Below are 21,333 nucleotides of genomic sequence, written 5' to 3'. Positions count from 1 at the left end.
TTGAGTGGACTTCAATTCTCCGCTTCTTTGGCTCAGAATCAATACACGATTGTCACTGGAAAATTTGAAGAAAAATGCACCAAAAATCTACCAAATCTTATTTGAAGTTTTTGATCAAAAATTTCTCCTTTATATAAATATATCCTGAATTGCTAGTTTGTCGAATTTTAAACGTTTTAGCCATTTTAGCTTGCACTAACAAAGGAAAGTCAAAACGGCCTCACAATAGACTTTGATAGTATGACCTAACAAGAAAATTGAATATTTTAAAGAATTTATAGAAAATGTCAACATTTTATTTCTATAGAAACTTTTCTTAAAGTTTTATTACTGTAAAAATTTTCTCAAATTTATATTCCTAAAGAACATTTTCTCAAAATTTTATTCCTACAGAAAATTTTGTCAAAATTTTATTTCTATAGAAAAGTTTGTCAAAATTTTATTTCTATAGAAAATTTTGCCAACATTTTATTTCTATAGAAAATTTTGTCAAATTTTATTTCTATAGAAAATTTTGTCAAAATTTTATTTCTATAGAAAATTTTGTCAAAATATTATTTCTATAGAAAATTTTGTCAAAATATTATTTCTATAAAAAATTTTGTCAAAATGTTATTTCTATAGAAAATTTTGTCAAAATTTTATTTCTATAGAAAATGTTGTCAAAATTTTATTTCTATAGAAAATTGTGTCAAAATTTTTTTCTATAGAAAATTTTGTCAAAATTTTATTTTTAAAGAAAATTTGGTAAATTTTTTTTCTATTGAAAATTTTGTTAAAAATTTATTTCTATAGAAAATTTTGTCAAAATTTTATTTCTATAGAAAATTTTGTAAAAATATTATTTCTATAGAAAATTTTGTCATAATATTATTTCTACAGAAAATTTTGTCAAAATTTTATTTCTATAGAAAATTTTGTCAAAATTTTATTTCTATAGAAAATTTTGTCAAAATTTTATTTCTATAGAAAATTTTGTCAAAATTTTATTTTTAAATAAAATTTGGCCAAATTTTTTTTTCTATTGAAAATTTTGTTAAAAATTTATTTCTATAGAAAATTTTGCAAAATTTTATATCTATAGAAAATTTTGTCAAAATTTTATTTATAAAGAAAATTTTGTCAAAATTTTATTTCTATTGAAAATTTTGTCAAAAATTTATTTCTATAGAAAATTTTGTCAAAATTTTATTTCCATAGAAAAATTTGGTTAAATTTTATTCCCATAGAAAATTTTGTCAAAATTTTATTTCTATTGAAAATTTTGTCAAAATTTTATTTCTACAGAAAATTTTGTCAAAATTTTATTTCTACAGAAAATTTTGTCAAAATTTTATTTCTATAGAAAATTTTGTCAAAATTTTATTTCTATAGAAAATTTTGTCAAAATTTTATTTCTATAGAAAATTTTGTCAAAATTTTATTTGTATAGAAAATTTTGTCAACATTTTATTTCTATAGAAACATTTCTTAAAGTTTTATTACTGTAAAAATTTTCTCAAATTTGTATTCCTAAAGAAAATGTTCTCAAAATTTTATTCCTAAAGAAATTTTAGGAATAAAATGTTTTTATTTCCATTTAAAATTTTGACAAAATTTTATTTCTATGGCAAATGTTTGCAAAATTTTATTTATATAAAACCTAAGTCCAAAGTTTTATTCTATAGAAAAAAGTGTGATTTCTATAGAAATTTTTCTCAAAATTTTATTTCTATAGAAAAAATGATCAAAATTTTATTTTTATAGATAAATTTGTCAAAATTTTATTTCCATAGAAAATTTTGTCAAAATTTTATTTCTATAGAAAATTTTGTCAAAACTTTATTTCTATCGAAAATTTTATTTCTATAGAAAAGTTTGTCAAAATTTTATTTCTAAAGAAAATTTGGTCAAAATGTTATTTCTGTTGAAATTTTTGTCAAAAATTTAGTTCTATAGAAAATTTTGTCAACATTTTATTTCTATAGAAAATGTTGTCAGCATTTTATTTCTATTGAAAAATTTGTTAAAAATTTATTTCTATAGAAAATTTTGTCAACATTTTATTTCTATAGAAAATTGAGTCAAAATTTTATTTCTATAGAAAATTTTGTCAAAATTTTATTTCCATAAAAAAATTTGTAAAAATTTTATTTCTATAAAAAATTATAGAAATTTTATTTCTATTGAAAATTTTGTCAAAATTTTATTTCTATTGAAAATTTTCTCAAAATTTTATTTCTATTGAAAATTTTCTCAAAATTTTATTTCTATTGAAAATTTTCTCAAAACTTTATTTCTATTGAAAATTTTCTGAAAAATTTTTTTTGATACAAAAATTTCTCAAAATTTTATTTCTATAGAAAATTTTGTCAAAATTTTATTTCTATAGAAATTTTTCTCAAAATTTTATTTCGATACAAAAATTTCTCAAAATTTTATTTCTATAGAAAATTTTCTCAAAATTTTATTTTCCTACTCTGAAAAAAAAATATATAGTCGTGAGGTCAAAAATTGCATGTCTTTAAAGTACGAATGCAAATTTTGCTTAGCATATACGAGTAAGACGCATTTCTCTAATATAAAGTTTTTTCCTTGTACAAAAGTCGATAAACGTTTCAATGAAGTCGCAGTGTCCTTATAATTAAGTGATTTCACTTAAAAATGGGTATCATAACATGAAAGAAAAAAATGTTTGGGCTAAGGGCAACTTGACTTTAATAATTCAGAAAAATTCTTTAAATTTAATGAAATTGTGTTTAAATTTTTGTCTTTTTGCATCTTGACTACAAAGCAAAAAATCTTTAAAATATAGGACATGTTTTTCAACACTTTATTTTAAAGAAGTTTTTTACTTGAAACATAACATAGTTTCTACTGTAATTCGAGTCTTAATTTGGAAAATAAAGTTGTCGTTAATTTGTTTTTAAAGGACTTTGATAGCATATGAAGAAAAAAAACTGAAAAAGCGAAAAATTAAAATTTGCTTCCTAGGAGCAAGTACACAAAACCCAAATTTAAAAGAGAAATGTGTCGTAAAAGTATCCTTAGTTGTATTCTCCGCTTATTTGGCTCGGAATCAATACCAAAATTTTTAAAGACAAAAACTTTGGAAACGGGCATGTTTTTTTTCAGTGTAGTTTTATTTCTATCGAAAATTTTGTCAAAATATATTTTTATATTAAATGGAAATAACTCTTAGTTGAAGAGGAATATTTTACAAAATCTACCAAAACGTCAAGAATTCTACCAATCTACCTAACAGTCAAAAAATCTACTATTTTTGGTAGAATTCTACCAACTGTGGCAACCGTTAGGCAACATTTTTAGATTTTTTTTTCAATGTATATATTGTCGGAAAAACAAAATATTTTTTCCAAAAATAAATTTTCAATATTTACAATAAAAAGGTATGTATTTAAAATTTCCCAGTTAGGTCACTTTGCATTTTTAAAAATAATTTTCTTCTTCGATTGTGGTTTTTGATATATCGATATAATTTATTGACTATTTTCTAATTACATATATCTTTGTGTGTGTTTTTTTCTCTCATTCTATTTCAGCTGCACTCTATCGTCCTGTTGGTATATCCTTTGTATACCTGTTGATGTTTTTCGTTTCACCGTTTATACCGGTGGCAACCAAACAGAATTTCAAGGGTTCTGTAACAGCATATTTTATAATTTTATTAGCATTAAGTACCATACTACTATTATGTCACATTGGACTGCAAGTCTCGATATTTGCCTTACATATCGGTGACATGTTCGGTACATGTTCAGTGACCGAACGACTGTTAAGGCACATTGGATTTATTGGCTTTCAAAATTTGAAGTAAGTATTTGGAGCTATACGATTTTTGTAAGTAAGTTTAATTTAATTTTTAATTTAGATTAAATCATCTTTCATATTAGTTTAATAATTTTTTCAATGTATATTACATTAAAAGGAAATATAATATTTTCTCAAAAACTCTTTAATTGGAAATTTGCCAAAATTCGGTAACTTATTGAAATTTTTTACTAAACTCTATGGTCAATATTTTAATTTGTTAACTACCTTTTTATACACAAAAAATATTAAAAATTCCATTAAGTTATTTTTTTATAAATTTTCTAAAAACAAAAATAAATTCCACTTTTATCTTTATTTTTTCATTTGCAGAGCCTTTGCCATTGTCGAATGGCTGGCGCCAGAGGTGGTAGTTTTTATCACATCACTGGTGGTGTACATAATCTCTAAGAAAATAACACAAACCGTAGAGCCTCAATTGGAAAATGGTGAGGCCGAGGCGATAAGGGAGAATGGCGGCAGTGGCGGTGTTGGCGAAAACCTTAACGAGGAAATTGTTAACGCCATTGTCGAGGATGCACAAAGGCAAAAACATGTGGTGGTGTCATCGTCAACGACGGCAGCCACTGTGACTGCCACCGATGATAACAATAAGCCAAATTTCGATGGACTGATAAAAATATGTAAGTTTCCATACATACGAGTATCCTCCCATTAATGACCTCCATGTGTGAAGCAATTAAAAAACAAATAAAAATGTTGCTCTTTTTTTCTAATTTATTTATTTCATGATAAATTACAGCTCCACTATTTTGTTTGGCGACACTTTTCTTTTCGGCTGTCCTAAGGCCAAGTGTACCAGGTGGTTTCTATTTTTTAATATTCCTACTATCAGGTTCATATTGGGCAACGTTCCAAACATTGCAAAGGTAAGAACAAAATGTACTTCCTATACTATTTTTAAAATATTTTACTAACTCAGTAGTAGTAGTAGTAGTAGCACCAGCAGAAATACCAGAAACGGATACATTAAAACAACATCAACAAAATCAATTTATGTTTGTTACAATAACTAACAGGAAAAACAATGCGACAGCATCAGTAGTTGGTGCAAATAAACTTTAGGGTTTTATTTGGTCTTAGTAACAAAAATTGGAAATGTTTTGGGAATTATACGATGATGGTGCTGAGAAGTTTTCTTGGCAATTTCTGGGAAAGTGAATGACAATTGGGAACCTCATTTTTCAATATATACTACATTTCCCGACTTTTTTAAAATTTCATCGTATGTTTTAAAATTTGAGAGTAAGGGACACTGGTCAAAAATTAATTTTATGTTTTATTTCTATAAGAAATTTTGTCAAAAATTAATTTCTATAGAAAATGTTTTAAAAATTTTATTTCTATAGAAAAATTCGTCAAAATTTTGTTTCTATAGAAGATTTTGTTAAAATTTCATTTCTATAGAAAATGTTGGCAAAAATTTATATCTATAGAAAATGTTGTCAAATTTTATTTCTATAAAAAAAGTTTGTCAAAATTTTATTTCAATAGAAAATTTTGTCAAAATTTTATTTCTATAGAAAATTAAAAAAATATATATTTTTATAGAATTTTTTTAAAAAAATTTATTGCTATAGAAAATTTTGTCAAAATTTTCTTAACATTTCGTTTCTATAGAAATTTTTGTCAAAATCGTGTTTCCATAAAATTTTTTGTCAAAATGTTATTTCTATAAAAAATTTTGTCAAAATTTTTATTCTATAGAAAATTTTGTCAAAATTTTATTTCTATAGTAAAATTTGTCAAAATTTTATTTCTATAGGAAATTTTGTTAAAATTTATTTTTTGTATAACATTTAGTCAAATTTGTGTTTCTATAGAAAATTTTGTCAAAATTGTATATATTCAAAATTTTATTTCTATAGAAAAATTTGTCAAAAATTTATTTCTATAGAAAATTATGTAAATTTTTTTCTGTAGAAAATTCTTTCAATCTTTTATTTCCTATAAAAAATTTTGACAAAATTTTTATTCTATAGAAAATTTTGTCAAAATTGTATTTCTAAAGAAAATTTATTCAAAATTTTATTTCTATAGGAAATTTTGTTAAAATTTAATTTTTGTATAAAATTTTGTCGAATTTGTGTTACTATGAAAAATTTGGTCAAAATGTTAGTTCTATAAAAAATTTGGTCAAAATTTTTATTCTATAGAAAATTTTGTCAAAATTGTATTTCTATAGAAAATTTATTCAAAATTTTATTTCTATAGAAAAATTTGTCAAAATTTTTTTTCTATAGAAAATTATGTAAAATTTTTTTTCTGTAGAAAATTCTTTCAAGCTTTTATTTCCTATAGAAAATTTTGTCAAAATGTTATTTCTATAAAAAATTTTGTCAAAATTTTTATTCTATAGAAAATTTTGTCAAAAATTTTATTTCTATAGAAAATTTTGTCAAAATTTTGTTTCTATAGAAAATTTTTTTAAAATTTCATTTCTATAGAAATTTTTGTCAAAATTGTGTTTCTATAAAAAAGTTTGACAAAATGTTATTTCTATAAAAAATTTTGTCAAAATTGTATTTCTATAGAAAATTTTTTCAAAATTTTATTTCTATAGAAAAATTTGTCAAAATTTTATTTTTATAGGAAATTTTGTTAAAATTTAATTTTTGTATAAAATTAAATTTTGTAAAAAATTTGGTCAAAATTTTATTCCTATAGAAAATTTTGTCAAAATTTTATTTCTACCGAAATTTTTGTCAAAACTTTATTTCTATAGAAAATGTTATCAAAATTTGGTTTTTATAGAAAATTATGTAAAAATTTAATTTCTACGGAAATTTTTGTCAAAATTTTATTTCTATGTGAAAATTTTGTCAAATTTTTTTTTCTATAGAAAATTCTTTCTATAGAAAATTTATTCAAAATTTTATTTCTATAGAAAAATTTTGTCAAAATTTTTTTTCTATAGAAAATTATGTAAAAATTTGTTTCTGTAGAAAATTCTTGCAAGCTTTTATTTCCTATAGAAAATTTTGTCAAAATGTTATTTCTATAAAAAATTTTGTCAAAATTTTTATTCTATAGAAAATTTTGTCAAAAATTTTATTTCTATAGAAAATTTTGTCAAAATTTTGTTTCTATAGAAAATTTTTTTAAAATTTCATTTCTATAGAAATTTTTGTCAAAATTGTGTTTCTATAAAAAAGTTTGTCAAAATGTTATTTCTATAAAAAATTTTGTCAAAATTGTATTTCTATAGAAAATTTTTTCAAAATTTTATTTCTATAGAAAAATTTGTCAAAATTTTATTTTTATAGGAAATTTTGTTAAAATTTAATTTTTGTATAAAATTAAATTTTGTAAAAAATTTGGTCAAAATTTTATTCCTATAGAAAATTTTGTCAAAATTTTATTTCTACCGAAATTTTTGTCAAAACTTTATTTCTATAGAAAATGTTATCAAAATTTGGTTTTTATAGAAAATTATGTAAAAATTTAATTTCTACGGAAATTTTTGTCAAAATTTTATTTCTATGTGAAAATTTTGTCAAAATTTTTTTTCTATAGAAAATTCTTTCTATAGAAAATTTATTCAAAATTTTATTTCTATAGAAAAATTTTGTCAAAATTTTTTTGCTATAGAAAATTATGTAAAAATTTGTTTCTGTAGAAAATTCTTTCAAGCTTTTATTTCCTATAGAAAATTTTGTCAAAATGTTATTTCTATAAAAAATTTTGTCAAAATTTTTATTCTATAGAAAATTTTGTCAAAAATTTTATTTCTATAGAAAATTTTGTCAAAATTTTGTTTCTATAGAAAATTTTTTTAAAATTTCATTTCTATAGAAATTTTTGTCAAAATTGTGTTTCTATAAAAAAGTTTGTCAAAATGTTATTTCTATAAAAAATTTTGTCAAAATTGTATTTCTATAGAAAATTTTTTCAAAATTTTATTTCTATAGAAAAATTTGTCAAAATTTTATTTTTATAGGAAATTTTGTTAAAATTTAATTTTTGTATAATAAATAAAATTAAATTTTGTAAAAAATTTGGTCAAAATTTTATTCCTATAGAAAATTTTGTCAAAATTTTATTTCTATAGAAAGTTATGTAAAAATTTTATTTCTACCGAAATTTTTGTCAAAACTTTATTTCTATAGAAAATGTTATCAAAATTTGGTTTCTATAGAAAATTATGTAAAAATTTAATTTCTACGGAAATTTTTGTCGAAACTTTATTTCTATGTGAAAATTTTGTCAAAATTTTTTTTCTATAGAAAATTCTTTCAAACTTTTATTTTCTATAGAAAATTTTGTCAAAATTTTATTTCTGTAGAAGCTGTTGACAACATTTTATTTTTATAGAAAATTTTGTGAAAATTTTATTTCTATAGAAATTTGTTTCAAAATTTTGTTTCTATAGAAAATGTGTGAAGTACTTCTTAATTGAAGAGGAATATTTTGCAAAGTCTACCTGGACATCAAGAATTCCACCAATCTACCAAAACAGTAAACAAGCTACCATTTTTGGTAGAATTCTACCAATAGTGGCAGCCGAGTTTTGAGAGAATTTCTCGAGTTTTTCATGTTTTTATTGAATGATGAACGCGCGACATGAAACCGGTCCTTTGCCCTAATTTTTCATGTATACTTTCAAAGCTACTCTAAGAGTTCAATAACGAAGGTATCAACCTGTAAGGGGGTACTTACATTTTTGACGGGGACTGAGAATTCTGTTTTAATTACCTTCAATAAGCCACCGTGGTGCAATGGTTAGCATGCCCGCCTTGCATACACAAGGTCGTGGGTTCGATTCCTGCTTCCACCGAACACCAAAAAGTTTTTCAGCGGTGGATTATCCCACCTCAGTTATGCTGGTGACATTTCTGAGGGTTTCAAAGCTTCTCTAAGTGGTTTCACTGCAATGTGGAACGCCGTTCGGACTCGGCTATAAAAAGGAGATCCCTTGTCATTGAGCTTAACATGGAATCGGGCAGCACTCAGTGATAAGAGAGAAGTTCACCAACGTGGTATCACAATGGACTGAATAGTCTAATAATCAATAATTGGGATATCGTGCTGAAACTTGGCGCAGATTTTGTTTTGGTTTGCAGACATGTGATGTTCGATAACATAACCCCCTTTTAAACCGAATTCCTATTTTGACTTCTTCATCATCATCAGACACCGGAATTATCAAATGCAGAATTATTGTTGACCCATTAAAAGATATGCCAAATGTGGTCCATTGATTTTCTAAACTTGATATGGACCCATTCCCCGATTTGACTTCTAGACTTTTATATATTTTCTCGGAAATTTAGAACCACGAGAAATGTTTCACCCACAAAAAGAAATTCCATATATCAGTCCATATTTTTATATAACCCCTATATTCCCCTATTGCACCTTCCTCGTATATCATCAAAATGTATTGAACTTGGTTATTTGCATCTCACATCTATATGTTTAGTTATTTATCTAAGCTTATTCTCTATTGTAACTAAATGTTTGTCTCTGTACATATTTATTTATTTATTTATTTTTTTTTTTCTTTTTCATATTATTTTATTTTTAGGAAATTTGCCATGCTATTACGTTTTGTTATGGTCGTTATTGTCTCCCATACCCTTTGCATTGTGGCCTATCAAACACCATGGATGCAAGACCATTTAGAGAAGACTAGTTTAACAGCCAGGTAAATATTATTAATGCTATGACCTAAGGTGTTTTTCTAAAATTTCTGATAAATGTATAAGATTTTTGTTTGGTTTTGTGGTTGAACAAATCTTCTGTGGGCATTTCAGGATTTGAATTTATGGGAACATTAATTTAAATATGGTAATGTTTGGTTAAAATTCACAAAGGAAGACATGAACTTGAATTTCTCGAGTGAAAAAAATCTAAATTGATTGTACATTCTAATTTCAAGTTGAAAATCATTTTAAAATTTTAATTAATGGGCATCGATTACAGAATGCGTCCATTAGGCCGTATGAGTAATCACAATAAATGCACATAAAATACGGTTACTTATACGCCACAATGGCAAGGTATTATAATACAAAGGTGTTATATTCCATTAAAACAATAACATATACAATTTTATAAATAGTTTTAAGAATGTATTTTATTAATATTTTTCATAAAGAATTTTTGGAGAGATAAAGTATTCATTTTAAGTCTATTGAAGATGTATTCTGCAGTTGTTGAGATTTATTATTTAGAAGTTTTACAAGGTTTATCTGCATATGGTGAAAATAACTAACGGAGCTTAACCATCAAGAAAAAAACTGTTGGTGCTGTGCCAGAGCCTACACAGAAAAAAGTAGACTGTTTTATGGGAATAATGAACTACACAGAAAAAAATATTTTTTGGTTTTTATCACGAACATAATTAATTGATCCAATTAATTATCACACTGTGGAACAGGTTATTAAAAGTAGTGCATATGTTTGCCACACCAAGAAGGAGACGAGATAGACACATGGTGTCTTTGGCAATAATGCTCAGTATGGGGTCCCTGAGTCGATCTAGCAATGCCCGTCTGTCCGTTTGTCCGCCCGTCCGTCTGTCTGTGAACAAATTTTTGTGATCAAAGTCTAGGTCGCAGTTTAAGTCCAATCGCCTTCAAATTTGGCACAAGTTCCTGTTATGAGTCAGAATAGAACCCTATTGATTTTGGAAGAAATCGGTTCAGATTTAGATATAGCTCCCATATATATCTTTCGCCCGATATGCACTTATATGGACCCAGAAGCCTGAGTTTTACCCTGATTTGCTTGAAGTTTTGCACCAGGAGAACAATAAGTACTATAGTCAGGTGTGCCAAATTTGATTGAAATCGGTTCAGATTGAGATATAACTCTCATATACATCTTTCCCCCGATATAGATTTATATGGACCCAGAAGCTTGAGTTTAGCCCAACTAGGTTGAAATTTTGCACTATGAGTATAATTAGTAGTGTAGTCAAGTGTGCTAAATTTTATTGAAATCGGTTCAGATTTAGATATAGCTCTCATATATATCTTTCCCCCGATTTTCCGTCATATGACCACAGAGTTCAAAGTTGTAGTCCGATTTACGTGAAATTTTTCACAGGGAGTAGAATTAAAATACTAAGTATGCACGCCAAATTTGGTTGAAATCGGTTCAGATTTCTATATAGCTCCCATATATATGCTTTTCCGATTTGGGCCGATAAATAATAAATACACTTTTGCGAAGTTGCCTCAAAATTGGTTCAGATTAAAATGTTTCCCATATATTTTTGCTAACTAGTGTACCATCCCAGGACAACACATTTGACGGATTTGATATAGTATCGAAAATGTGGATTTACAAAGTGGTGCAGGGCATAATAACAGGTTGGCTGATAAGTCCCCGGTCTGACACATAGATGGCGTCGCTAGTATTAAATGCATATTATTTTTATATAGTAATATTTGGATATGCGGAAGCTCTGTGCAAAATGGGTGCCGCGCGAGCTCACATTTAACCAAAAACAACAACGTGTTGATGATTCTGAGCGGTGTTTGCAGCTGTTAACTCGTAATACACCCGAGTTTTTCCGTCGATATGTAACAATGGATGAAACATGGATCCACTACATCTCCTGAGTCCAATCGACAGTCGGCTGAGTGGACAGAGACCGGTGAACCGTCTCCGAAGCGTGGGAAGACTTAAAAGTCCGCTGGCAAAGTAATGGCCTCTGTTTTTTGGGATGCGCATGGAATAATTTTTATCGATTATCTTGAGAAGGGAAAAACCATCAACAGTGACTATTATATGGCGTTATTGGAGCGTTTGAAGGTCGAAATCGCGGCAAAACGGCCCCATATGAAGAAGAAAAAAGTGTTGTTTCACCAAGACAACGCACCGTGAGAACGATGGCAAAAATTCATGAATTGGGCTTCGAATTGCTTCCCCACACATCGTATTCTCCAGATCTGGCCCCCAGAGACTTTTTCATGTTCTCAGACCTCAAAAGGATGCTCGCAGGGAAAAAAATTTGGCTGCAATGAAGAGGTGATCGCCGAAACTGAGGCCTATTTGAGGCAAAACCGAAGGAGTACTACCAAAATGGTATCAAAAATTGGAAGGTCGTTATAATCGTTGTATTGCTTTTGAAGGGAACTATGTTGAATAATAAAAACGAATTTTGACAAAAAATGTGTTTTTCTTTGTTCGACCGGGGACTTATCAGCCAACCTGTTATAGTCCACACCGCCCGACTTTAGAATTTCCTTACTTGTTTTTAATTGGAATTGATATTATCAATCACCGACACCAATTAACAAATCAAGTAATCCAATTAATAAAGTAATTGATTCAAATATTTTTTTTTTGTAATTAAAATTTTGATACAATCAATTAATTTGCTAATAGAAAACAATTGAAGTAAAATTTTAATTGATAATATATTGTTGATATTTTTCTCTGTGTATATCGGGCGAAAATTAAACCAAATTGGATTCCATTTTTTTGAGATTTTAATGTCTTGTGGAAATAACGACAGTTTACTGACATTTTTTGATTAATAACTAACCATTTACGAAATTCGTCCCTGTCAAAAACAAAAATTAACTTAAAAATAAAGAAAAAATCTATTAAAATTATAATTGACAAAATATGTTTCTCTGTGTATACCATGCGCAAATTGGACTATATTGTATTCTTCTTTTGGATTAAAATACCGAAAATTCACTTACATTTTTGGATTTTTTTATCTATCTATCATTTACGAAATTCGTCCTACTCCTAAAAGCAAAAATTACCTAAAAAAGAAGAAATTCATTTAAAATCGTAATTGACAATATATTGTTAATATATTTCTCTATGTTCATCGTGAGAGAGTTTAACTAAATTTTGTTCCATATAAGAAATTGTTAAAATACCAAAAATTTTTTGATATTTTTTTATTTTTATCTATCATTTACGAAATTCGTCCTCATATAAGACAAAATTAACTAAAAATAAAATAGTCATTGGTGCCAAATCATTACCATATTAACCACTTACTATTTTTGAGAATGGTGCGGAAATGTTTTTTTGCGTTACTTTGCATTGCAATTTTTATTTCAGTCAATTTTTGGAATAAAAAAGAAATTCATTTGGCTGGGGAAATTTTCTTAAAACAACGATAAACTAAATCAAAATATTTTTTTCTATAAAAATAAATTAATTTTACCATCAGTAATTGAAATTTTTAGGTCAGAAAAGTTTTGAGATATACTTGGAATAAAGAAAATTTCATTGGGATGAGAAAAAATGCTTAAAAAATATATAAAAATAAACTAAATTAAAATATTTGTTTTTTAAATTCGAATGCCTTATTAAAATTCCGAAAATATTTGAGATTTTAATGCCTTGTTAAAGTACCGAAAATTTATTAATATCTTTGGATTTGTATCTACCATTTACGAAATTCGTCCTTCTCACAAAATAAAAAATTAACTAAAAAATTATAATTGGTGCCAAATCACTACCATATTAATCAGGTACTATTTTGGTATGAACATGTGTGTTCAAAAGTTTCATTGGACTAGGCTTAAAAAATTATATAAAAATAAACTAAATCAAAATAATTTTTTTATTCGCATTTAAAAACATATATACAAAAAAATTAAAAATTAGAAAATGGTCGATAATCTATGTTAAATAATTTTGCGAAAAATATTTGTTATAGAAAAATAAATTAATTTTAACATCAGTTTAACGATGAATTTTTTTTTCTGTGTAGGAAAGAAAATTTTAAAGGCATTAAAATTTATAATCACTATAATTACTTTTTAAAATTTTAATTAAATATTTTATTTCTTCTAATTCTTTGCATACAGATTAATTGGTTTGGAACCATTGGTAACATCAAAATGTGAAGATGATATTCGAATCATTGTCTACAATACAGAGTTTAAAGCAGACTCATTTCTCAATCCTATTGTGTTATTCTTTACCTATTATGCTTTAGCCTTAACAACCAAGAATCTCATTAAAATACGGGTAAGTTAGAAAAACGTTAAATGTAAATACATATATTTTTTCTAAAAATTTCAAAAAATATAGCTATCCATAGTTGTTTGGGACATTAATAAGCAAAATATAATAAAAGTTTTTATAAAAAAATTAGATACATTTTTGATACAGTATTAACCTTAAAATTTTTTTGATAAATAGTAATAAAGGCAGTAAATAAAAAATATTTTTTGTGAATTAATTATTTTTTCTGATCACTAACACAAACAAAATAATAACCAAATTTTTTCTAATGTTTCATTTTTTCCTAAATGCTGCTTTCTCTGGCTTTTTTCTAAAAAAACAAAATAAATTAACTAACATTTTCCTAAAAAATTGGAACTTGTGGCTAAAAATTAAAAAAATTAATAATATAATAATAAAATATCCAAAACAAAAAAATATATAATTAAAAAAAACAAAGATCGTTGCTAAGCAAGCCACTGCTTTTGGCCAAGATATCGACAACAGTAGTAGCCATAAAATCCAACGTCAAATATCGCTGATAACCCAATCGACACGTAGTAGCAAACGAGATGGTAGTAGGATTAAAACACAACGACTCAATGTAAGACTTCTCTCAGTTCTTAACACAAAAACAAAAACTTTATATTTTTTTCCATTCCTATTGGTTGAGTTTTGTCTTCTCTTAGATTTTTTTACTGAAGTTGTTTTCGTTTTCGGAATTTATAAATATTCATATATTTTTCATTAAAGAGGAAGTTTTTCTTTTTCTAAATATATTCAACCTCAAGTATTATGGGTGGGATCCTTGTGAATATTTCTAGGTATTTTTTATTTCGTATTTGCAGCAAAAGAAGTTTTCTATACAGTGTGGTTTTGCAAAGCCATAGGTTAGTTAGTAAGAAAATAAACCACGAAAAGTTTTAAATTGTAAATAAAAAGGGTAAATTGTTTTAAGTATAAAAAAACTGTTCCAGAAGGTTATGGGTTTTCATTTGTCTCGCATTGAACCGTAAAAAAAAACTAAGTTCAGCGAAACCTCTCGAACTCGAAACTCGACTTTTGATAAGTATGAAAACTTTTTTTAATTTATTCAATGTCCGATTAGCAAACTTGGCAAAGTAATATTATATTTATTAAAATAGTAAAAAAACGTTTTTAGAAAATTCGATTTTAACAAAATACATTTTTTACAACTTAAATTTTTTCACTTTTAGTTTATCTAAATTTCGAAATCTCTCAACTTAAACACTTTGATCTCTCTCTCATATATGGACATTTGTCTTGAGACATTTGCTGTATTAACACATTAAAATGAACCTCTCATAACTGGAACCTCCCAAATGTGGAAACAATTTAGGAAGCCGTGGATGTCAATTTCTGAGAGGTTTCACTGTAGTCGAAATTTAGAAAAACCATAACAAAAAGAAGTATATACAGCCGTAAGTTCGGCCTGGCCGAATATTATGTACCCTCCACCATGGAAAAGACTTCCTAAGTTAGTCCATACGTGGTATATATTAAACTAAAAATGCCGATTAAATACGTATATAATTCAGTTTGACAAAATTTTTTATAGAAATAAAATTTTGACAAAATTTTCTATAGAAATAAAATGTTGACAAAATTTTCTATAGAAATAAAATTTTAACAAAATTTTCTATAGAAATAAAATTTGACAAAATTTTCTATAGAAATAAAATTTTGACAAAATTTTCTATAGAAATAAAATATTGACAAAATTTTCTATAGAAATAAAATTTTGACAAAATTTTCTATAGAAATAAAATTTTGACAAAATTTTCTATAGAAATAAAATTTTGACAAAATTTTCTATAGAAATAAAATTTTGACAAAATTTTCTATAGAAATAAAATTTTGACAACATTTTCTTTAGAAATACAATTTTGACAAAATTTTCTATGGATATAAAATTTTGACAAAATTTTCCATAGAAATAAAATTTTGACAAAATTTTCTATAGAAATAAAATTTTGACAAAATTTTCTTTAGAAATACAATTTTGACAAAATTTTCTATGGATATAAAATTTTGACAAAATTTTCTATAGAAATAAAATTTTGACAAAATTTTCTATAGAAATAAAATTTTGACAATATTTTCTTTAGAAATACAATTTTGACAAAATTTTCTATAGAAATGATATTTTCACAAAATTTTCTATAGAAATAAAATTTTCACAAAATTTTCTATAGAAATAAAATTTTCACAAAATTTTCTATAGAAATAACATTTAGACAAAATTTTCTATAGAATTAACATTTTGACAAAATTTTCTATAGAAATAAAATTTTGAAAAAAATTTCTATAGAAACAAATTTTTTTACAAAATTTTCTATAGTAATAACATTTTGACAAAATTTTCTATAGAAATACAATTTTGGTAGCTTATTTTTGGCTCGAGTGGAAACCATGATTATGAACCGATATGGTCCAATTTTGGCATGGTTGTTAGTGGCCATATTCTAGCGCAATGTACCTAATTTCAACCGAATCGGATGAGTTTTGCTCCTCCAAGAGCTTCCAGAAGAAAAATTTGGGTTCGATTTATATGGGGGCTATATATAATTATGGACCGATATGGACCAATTTTTGTATGGTTGTTAGAGACCATATACTAACACCACGTACCAAATTTCAACCGGCTCGAATAAATTTTGCTCCCCAAGAGGCTCCGGGGGTAGGTTTATATGGGCTACACGTAGTAGTCCAATGTGGCCCATACCAGGCAATACCATCCGACCTACATAAATAGCAACTAGTTATGCCAAGTTTCAAGTCGATAGCTTGTTTCGTTCGGAAGTTAGCGTGATTGCAACAGACGCACTGACGGACGGACGGACATGCTTAGATCGACTCAGAATTTCACCACTACCCAGAATATATATACTCGTACATTATGGGGTCTTAAAACAATATTTCGATTTGTTGCAAACGGAATGACAAAATTAATATACTCCCATCCTATGGTGGAGGGTATAAAAAATGGAACTCGTAATAAGTTTGTCATTCCGTTTGTAACACATCGAAATATCGATTTCCGACCATATAAAGTATATATATTCTTGATCAGGGAGAAATTCTAAGACGATGTCCGTCTGTCTGTCTGTTTGTCTGTCTGGCTGTCTGTCTGTCTGTTGTAATCACGCTACAGTCTTCAATAATGGAGCAATCGTGCTGAAATTTTGCACAAACTCGTCTTTTGTCTGCAGGCTGGTCAAGTTCGAAGATGGGCTATATCGGTGCAGGTTTTGATATAGTCCCCATATAAACTGACCTCCCGATTTGGGGTCTTGGGCTTATAGAAATCGTAATTTTTATCCAATTTGCCTGAAATTTGAAATGTAGAGGTATTGTATGACCATAAAGAGGTGTGCCAAAAATGGTGAGTATCGGTCAATGTTTTGGTATAGCCTCCATATAGACCGATCTCTCGATTTTACTTCTTGGGCTTATAGAAACCGTAGTTTTCATCCAATTTGCCTGAAATTGGAAATCTAGAGGTATTTTCGGACCATAAAGGGGTGTGCCGAAAATTGTGAGTAACGGCCCATGTTTTGGTATAGCCCCCATATAGACCGATCTCCTGATTTTATTTCTTGGGTTTCTAGAATCCGCAGTTTTTATTCAATTGTCCTGAAATTGGAAATCGAGAGGTACTTTAGAACCATAAAAATGTGTGCCTAAAATGGCGAGTATTGGTCCATGTTTTGGTATATATTCCCGATTTTACTTCTTGGGCTTCTAGAACCCGAAGTTTTTATCCTATTTGCCTGAAATTGGAAATCTAGAGGTATTTTCGGGTCATAAAGAGGTGTGCCGTGGTGAGTATCTTTCCATATTTTAGTATAGCCCCCATAAGAACGATATCCCGATTTAACTCCTTGGGTTTATAGAAACGGTAGTTTTTATCCGATTTGCCGGAAATTGTAAATATTCTGGTATTTTAGGCTCACAAAAACGTGTATCGGATTAGTTTTTTATCGGTTTGGTAATGCCTCCATATAGACCGACTTCACTTCTTGAGGGTATAGAAGGAGCACTGCTCATGAAAATTGCTTGAAACTCAATGTAAAATTTCCAGATTTTACTTCTCGGGTGAAAATCTACAGATTTAAGATTTCAAATCAAGACATTATATTATAATTTTCTTGCACACTTACAAGAGATGTTAATGATTCCTCTAAAACTCAAACAAAAATGGTTCTTATAAATCCAGAATCTGATATAGTCTTCATAGGTAAAATCTTGAAATTTATCTTGGGGAAGTGTACTAGTTGATCTGCTCTGCGTGGGAGAATATCTGTCATCAAACCCCCCTGAAATTTCAAAGGAAACCATGGTGGTGGGTATTTAAGATTCGGCCCGGCCGAACTTACTGCTGTATATACTTGTTTTTAATTAAATTTAAACTTTGACAAGATTTATAATCGAATTTATAAAAATTTAAAAAATGGTTTCAAATTTATAAAAAGAGTTTCAAATTTTGAAAAAGCTTGGTTTTGCTTGAATCTATTGTTTTTTTTTTATTTTAACTACTATCCAGATTTTAACTCTTGAATTATCTGAAGGTCTATTTGTTTGTTGAATTGCCGTAAGATTGGATACAGGAGGTTTTTTGATACTCGCTTATCGACACCTGCGAAATTTTTTAAAAACAAAATTAAGAAAAAAATCTTATATAAATCCCTATTTATTTACACTATACATAAAACTATTTTACAAAATATATTAAATTGTGGCTACTACTTACACAACGTATTGCAAAAATTAAACAAAAAATGTAAATAATACAAAAACATTACATCATATCCGAATAACCCCAATCTACGAAAAAATCTACACTTTATGCACACTGGATACCACTACACGAATTGGAGAGAAATATTTAAACGGAAACATTCAACAATAAACTTTGGTCTGAGGTTTATGTTTAACATGGTCGAAACTAAAAGTTGAATAGTCATAATGGTGGATGTTTTATACATGAATATAAAGTTTTGGCTGGGTGTTGGTTGTGATTCTATTTGCGAAAAAAAATAGTTTCTGTTTGAAAAATGAAATATGATGGTTATGAATATCATTGTACTCCTATCCTACCATTTCCTTGATGTCCCAGCCCTTAAAGCCTTGCTTATTAAAAACAAATTTTATTCAATTTATAATTTAATTTTCCTTTCCCTTAACTCGGTTTATCTTTCGTTTGGGTTTGCTATTATCGCCCTTTTTAAACTTTCCCTTCCTTGTTCCTGGTTTCCTTGAAATTTATTATTTAATTTTTTTTTGTTTGTTTTAATTTCTCTAAAAAAAAAAATCCAATGTATGTTGCTTCTTTTTTTACTTCCGCTTTTAGGTTACATTACGCCGTGATCAACAACGTCCTCAAATTATAACTGAACCGACTGAAACTACGCCTGTACGTAATTAACACGAACACTATTTTCCCCTTATCTTTCTCACACACTCTCACTCCCCCCCCACTATTCTACATTCACTACTTAGCTATCCTTATTTTTGTTAGTTACTCTACGTTAGAACACAAATACCACAACTACTCACAATTATGCTATTGCTAATGTACCACTAAAAAGGACATCCCCACTACCTTAACCTATCCCACCAATAAAATTTCCTTTGTTATCTGTCTCCAAAAAAAAAAAAAAACAACCAAAAGAAAACAAAAGATGTTATATCCGGTGTGATTGTGTATTTATGTGTGTGTGTGTGTCCAAGAGTGTTTTTGTGACATTTCCTTTTTTAGCCAAAATAGAGAATATTCTCACTAGATGTCATAATCGAAAAAAAGTAATTCCTGCTATTCGAGTTGTAGTTGTCACTGCTGTTGGTGTTATGTAGTGTATGTGTATGAGTGTATGAGTGAAGTGTTGCGTTTAACACTCAACAGCAGAAATATCATTCGAAAACTATTTTAAAGTCTCATTAGATAATGTTATTGTTACATGTATAATCGGAAATATACATATTTACATGTATGTATGTATGTATGTATGTGTATTTTATAGTCATATCACTAACACATTTACGTCGTCTTATCATTTAAGTTAAGGTTTTGGGAATTGTAGATTGAAGCAATGCAACTATAAAATGCTTAACATTTGTTTCCTACGGGGCTGGTATGATAAGTAAGAGGGAATAATTTATTTTTTTTTTACAGAAAATTAAATTGTTTTATTTATTTTTTTGTCCTTATTTCTAAACAAAATGTAACTTAGACAAATAAACAATTTTCATTAGATTTTTAATCTTGGATTGGCGCAAATTTTCTCTAAGAAAAAGGGAATAATTTTTGAAGAAATTCTTTGGAAAAAAATCGAAACACAATTTAAAAAAATAATTTTATTCTACAAAAATTCACTTAAAAACAAGAGCAAGGTAGTAAGTAAACAAGTGTCAAGGTAATGAGTTTGGGAGGTGCATGGAAGACCAACTATAATCTTAATCGTTATAGCTGATGATTCGCACCAAACGTATTTATGGCAATTGGTGTACCTGGGAGCTAGATCTAAAACTTACTCGATATGGACGACATGTTAGGAGACGACATGTTATTTATGACAACTGGTGTATCTGGGAGCTAGATCTAAAACTTACTCGATATGGACGACATGTTGTGCTAAATTGGAATACTATCCAATAGTCATTAATAACTGGGGGAAATAATATTTCGACATATAGGCATTTTTCTCCTATTTATTACAGCGGGCAAAATTTATGTAAGATCGGTTAATAAAAATGATCATATTTTGAAAATTAAACGATATACGTGTTCGGGAGATATATAACATACAAGTGTAAATCCATGTGCCTGTTAAGGGGATATCCTTGGACATTGATTTGTGTCAAATTACAACAAGACTAGAATTATGGTCAAATGTATTTAAATCGATCGATACATGCATATATACTGGTAGGAGCTAAAGGTTGATATGTACACTAGATAGGGTCACGAAAAAAGTTGATGCGGTCACCCCCCAGTTTTGTAGCATATTCGAAGACAATTTCAGAACACCAAAACTTTTTTTTCGTGCACCCTACGACCCCCGAAAGCGAAAGTGATTGTTAGAATTTTAAAATAGTAGGCTAGGTTCACGAAAATTTTTCCAATTAAAATCTTAATTGAGTTTTTAAAAATATTCAATTAAAAATTTAATTGATACAACAAATTTTTTAATTGAAACAAAAATGAATCACACAAATTAATAGTATCAATTAATTGTTTAATTGGATCAATTAATTTTTTAATTGATATTATCATTTCTGTGATTGAAGACATTTCAATTAAAAAATTAATTGAATTTCGTGATCGAATCAGAAAATCTGACATTGTCATTATTGACATTATCGGCATTTTGGTATTTTTTTAATGCCAACTTTATACACCAAAAATGTCACAGGCGCAAAAATCCAATGGATTGAAATCCAAAGATTTTGGTGGCCATTGTGCGGTAGAAAATAAATCTAGGAACCTCCTTTTTAAGGCAGTCATGGTTGACACGTGCAGAGTGTAATGGAGCTGAGTCCTGTTTGAAT

At 27.2% G+C, this 21,333-nt stretch overlaps 1 protein-coding gene across 6 annotated transcripts in view; it reads left to right on the top strand.

Moving 5' to 3' along the window:
* The window catches only part of Piezo (piezo type mechanosensitive ion channel component), a 219,012-nt gene that overhangs the window by 150,724 nt on the left and 46,955 nt on the right, over positions 1–21,333 (top strand). For 4 of the 6 annotated variants that reach the window (XM_075297326.1, XM_075297329.1, XM_075297328.1 and 1 more), the window contains exons 5-10: positions 3,543–3,813; positions 4,144–4,454; positions 4,574–4,700; positions 9,359–9,478; positions 13,623–13,785; positions 19,136–19,198. In XM_075297326.1, coding sequence (XP_075153441.1) covers positions 3,543–3,813; positions 4,144–4,454; positions 4,574–4,700; positions 9,359–9,478; positions 13,623–13,785; positions 19,136–19,198 — 1,055 coding nt within the window. The remainder of the gene's footprint in view (positions 1–3,542; positions 3,814–4,143; positions 4,455–4,573; positions 4,701–9,358; positions 9,479–13,622; positions 13,786–19,135; positions 19,199–21,333) is intronic. The other 2 variants (XM_075297330.1, XM_075297327.1) reach the window with 1 other exon arrangement.

This window comes from Haematobia irritans, chromosome 2, assembly GCF_050003625.1.
Source record: "Haematobia irritans isolate KBUSLIRL chromosome 2, ASM5000362v1, whole genome shotgun sequence".
Taxonomy (NCBI): domain Eukaryota; kingdom Metazoa; phylum Arthropoda; class Insecta; order Diptera; family Muscidae; genus Haematobia; species Haematobia irritans.
This window is presented reverse-complemented; position numbering and strand designations above follow the sequence as displayed.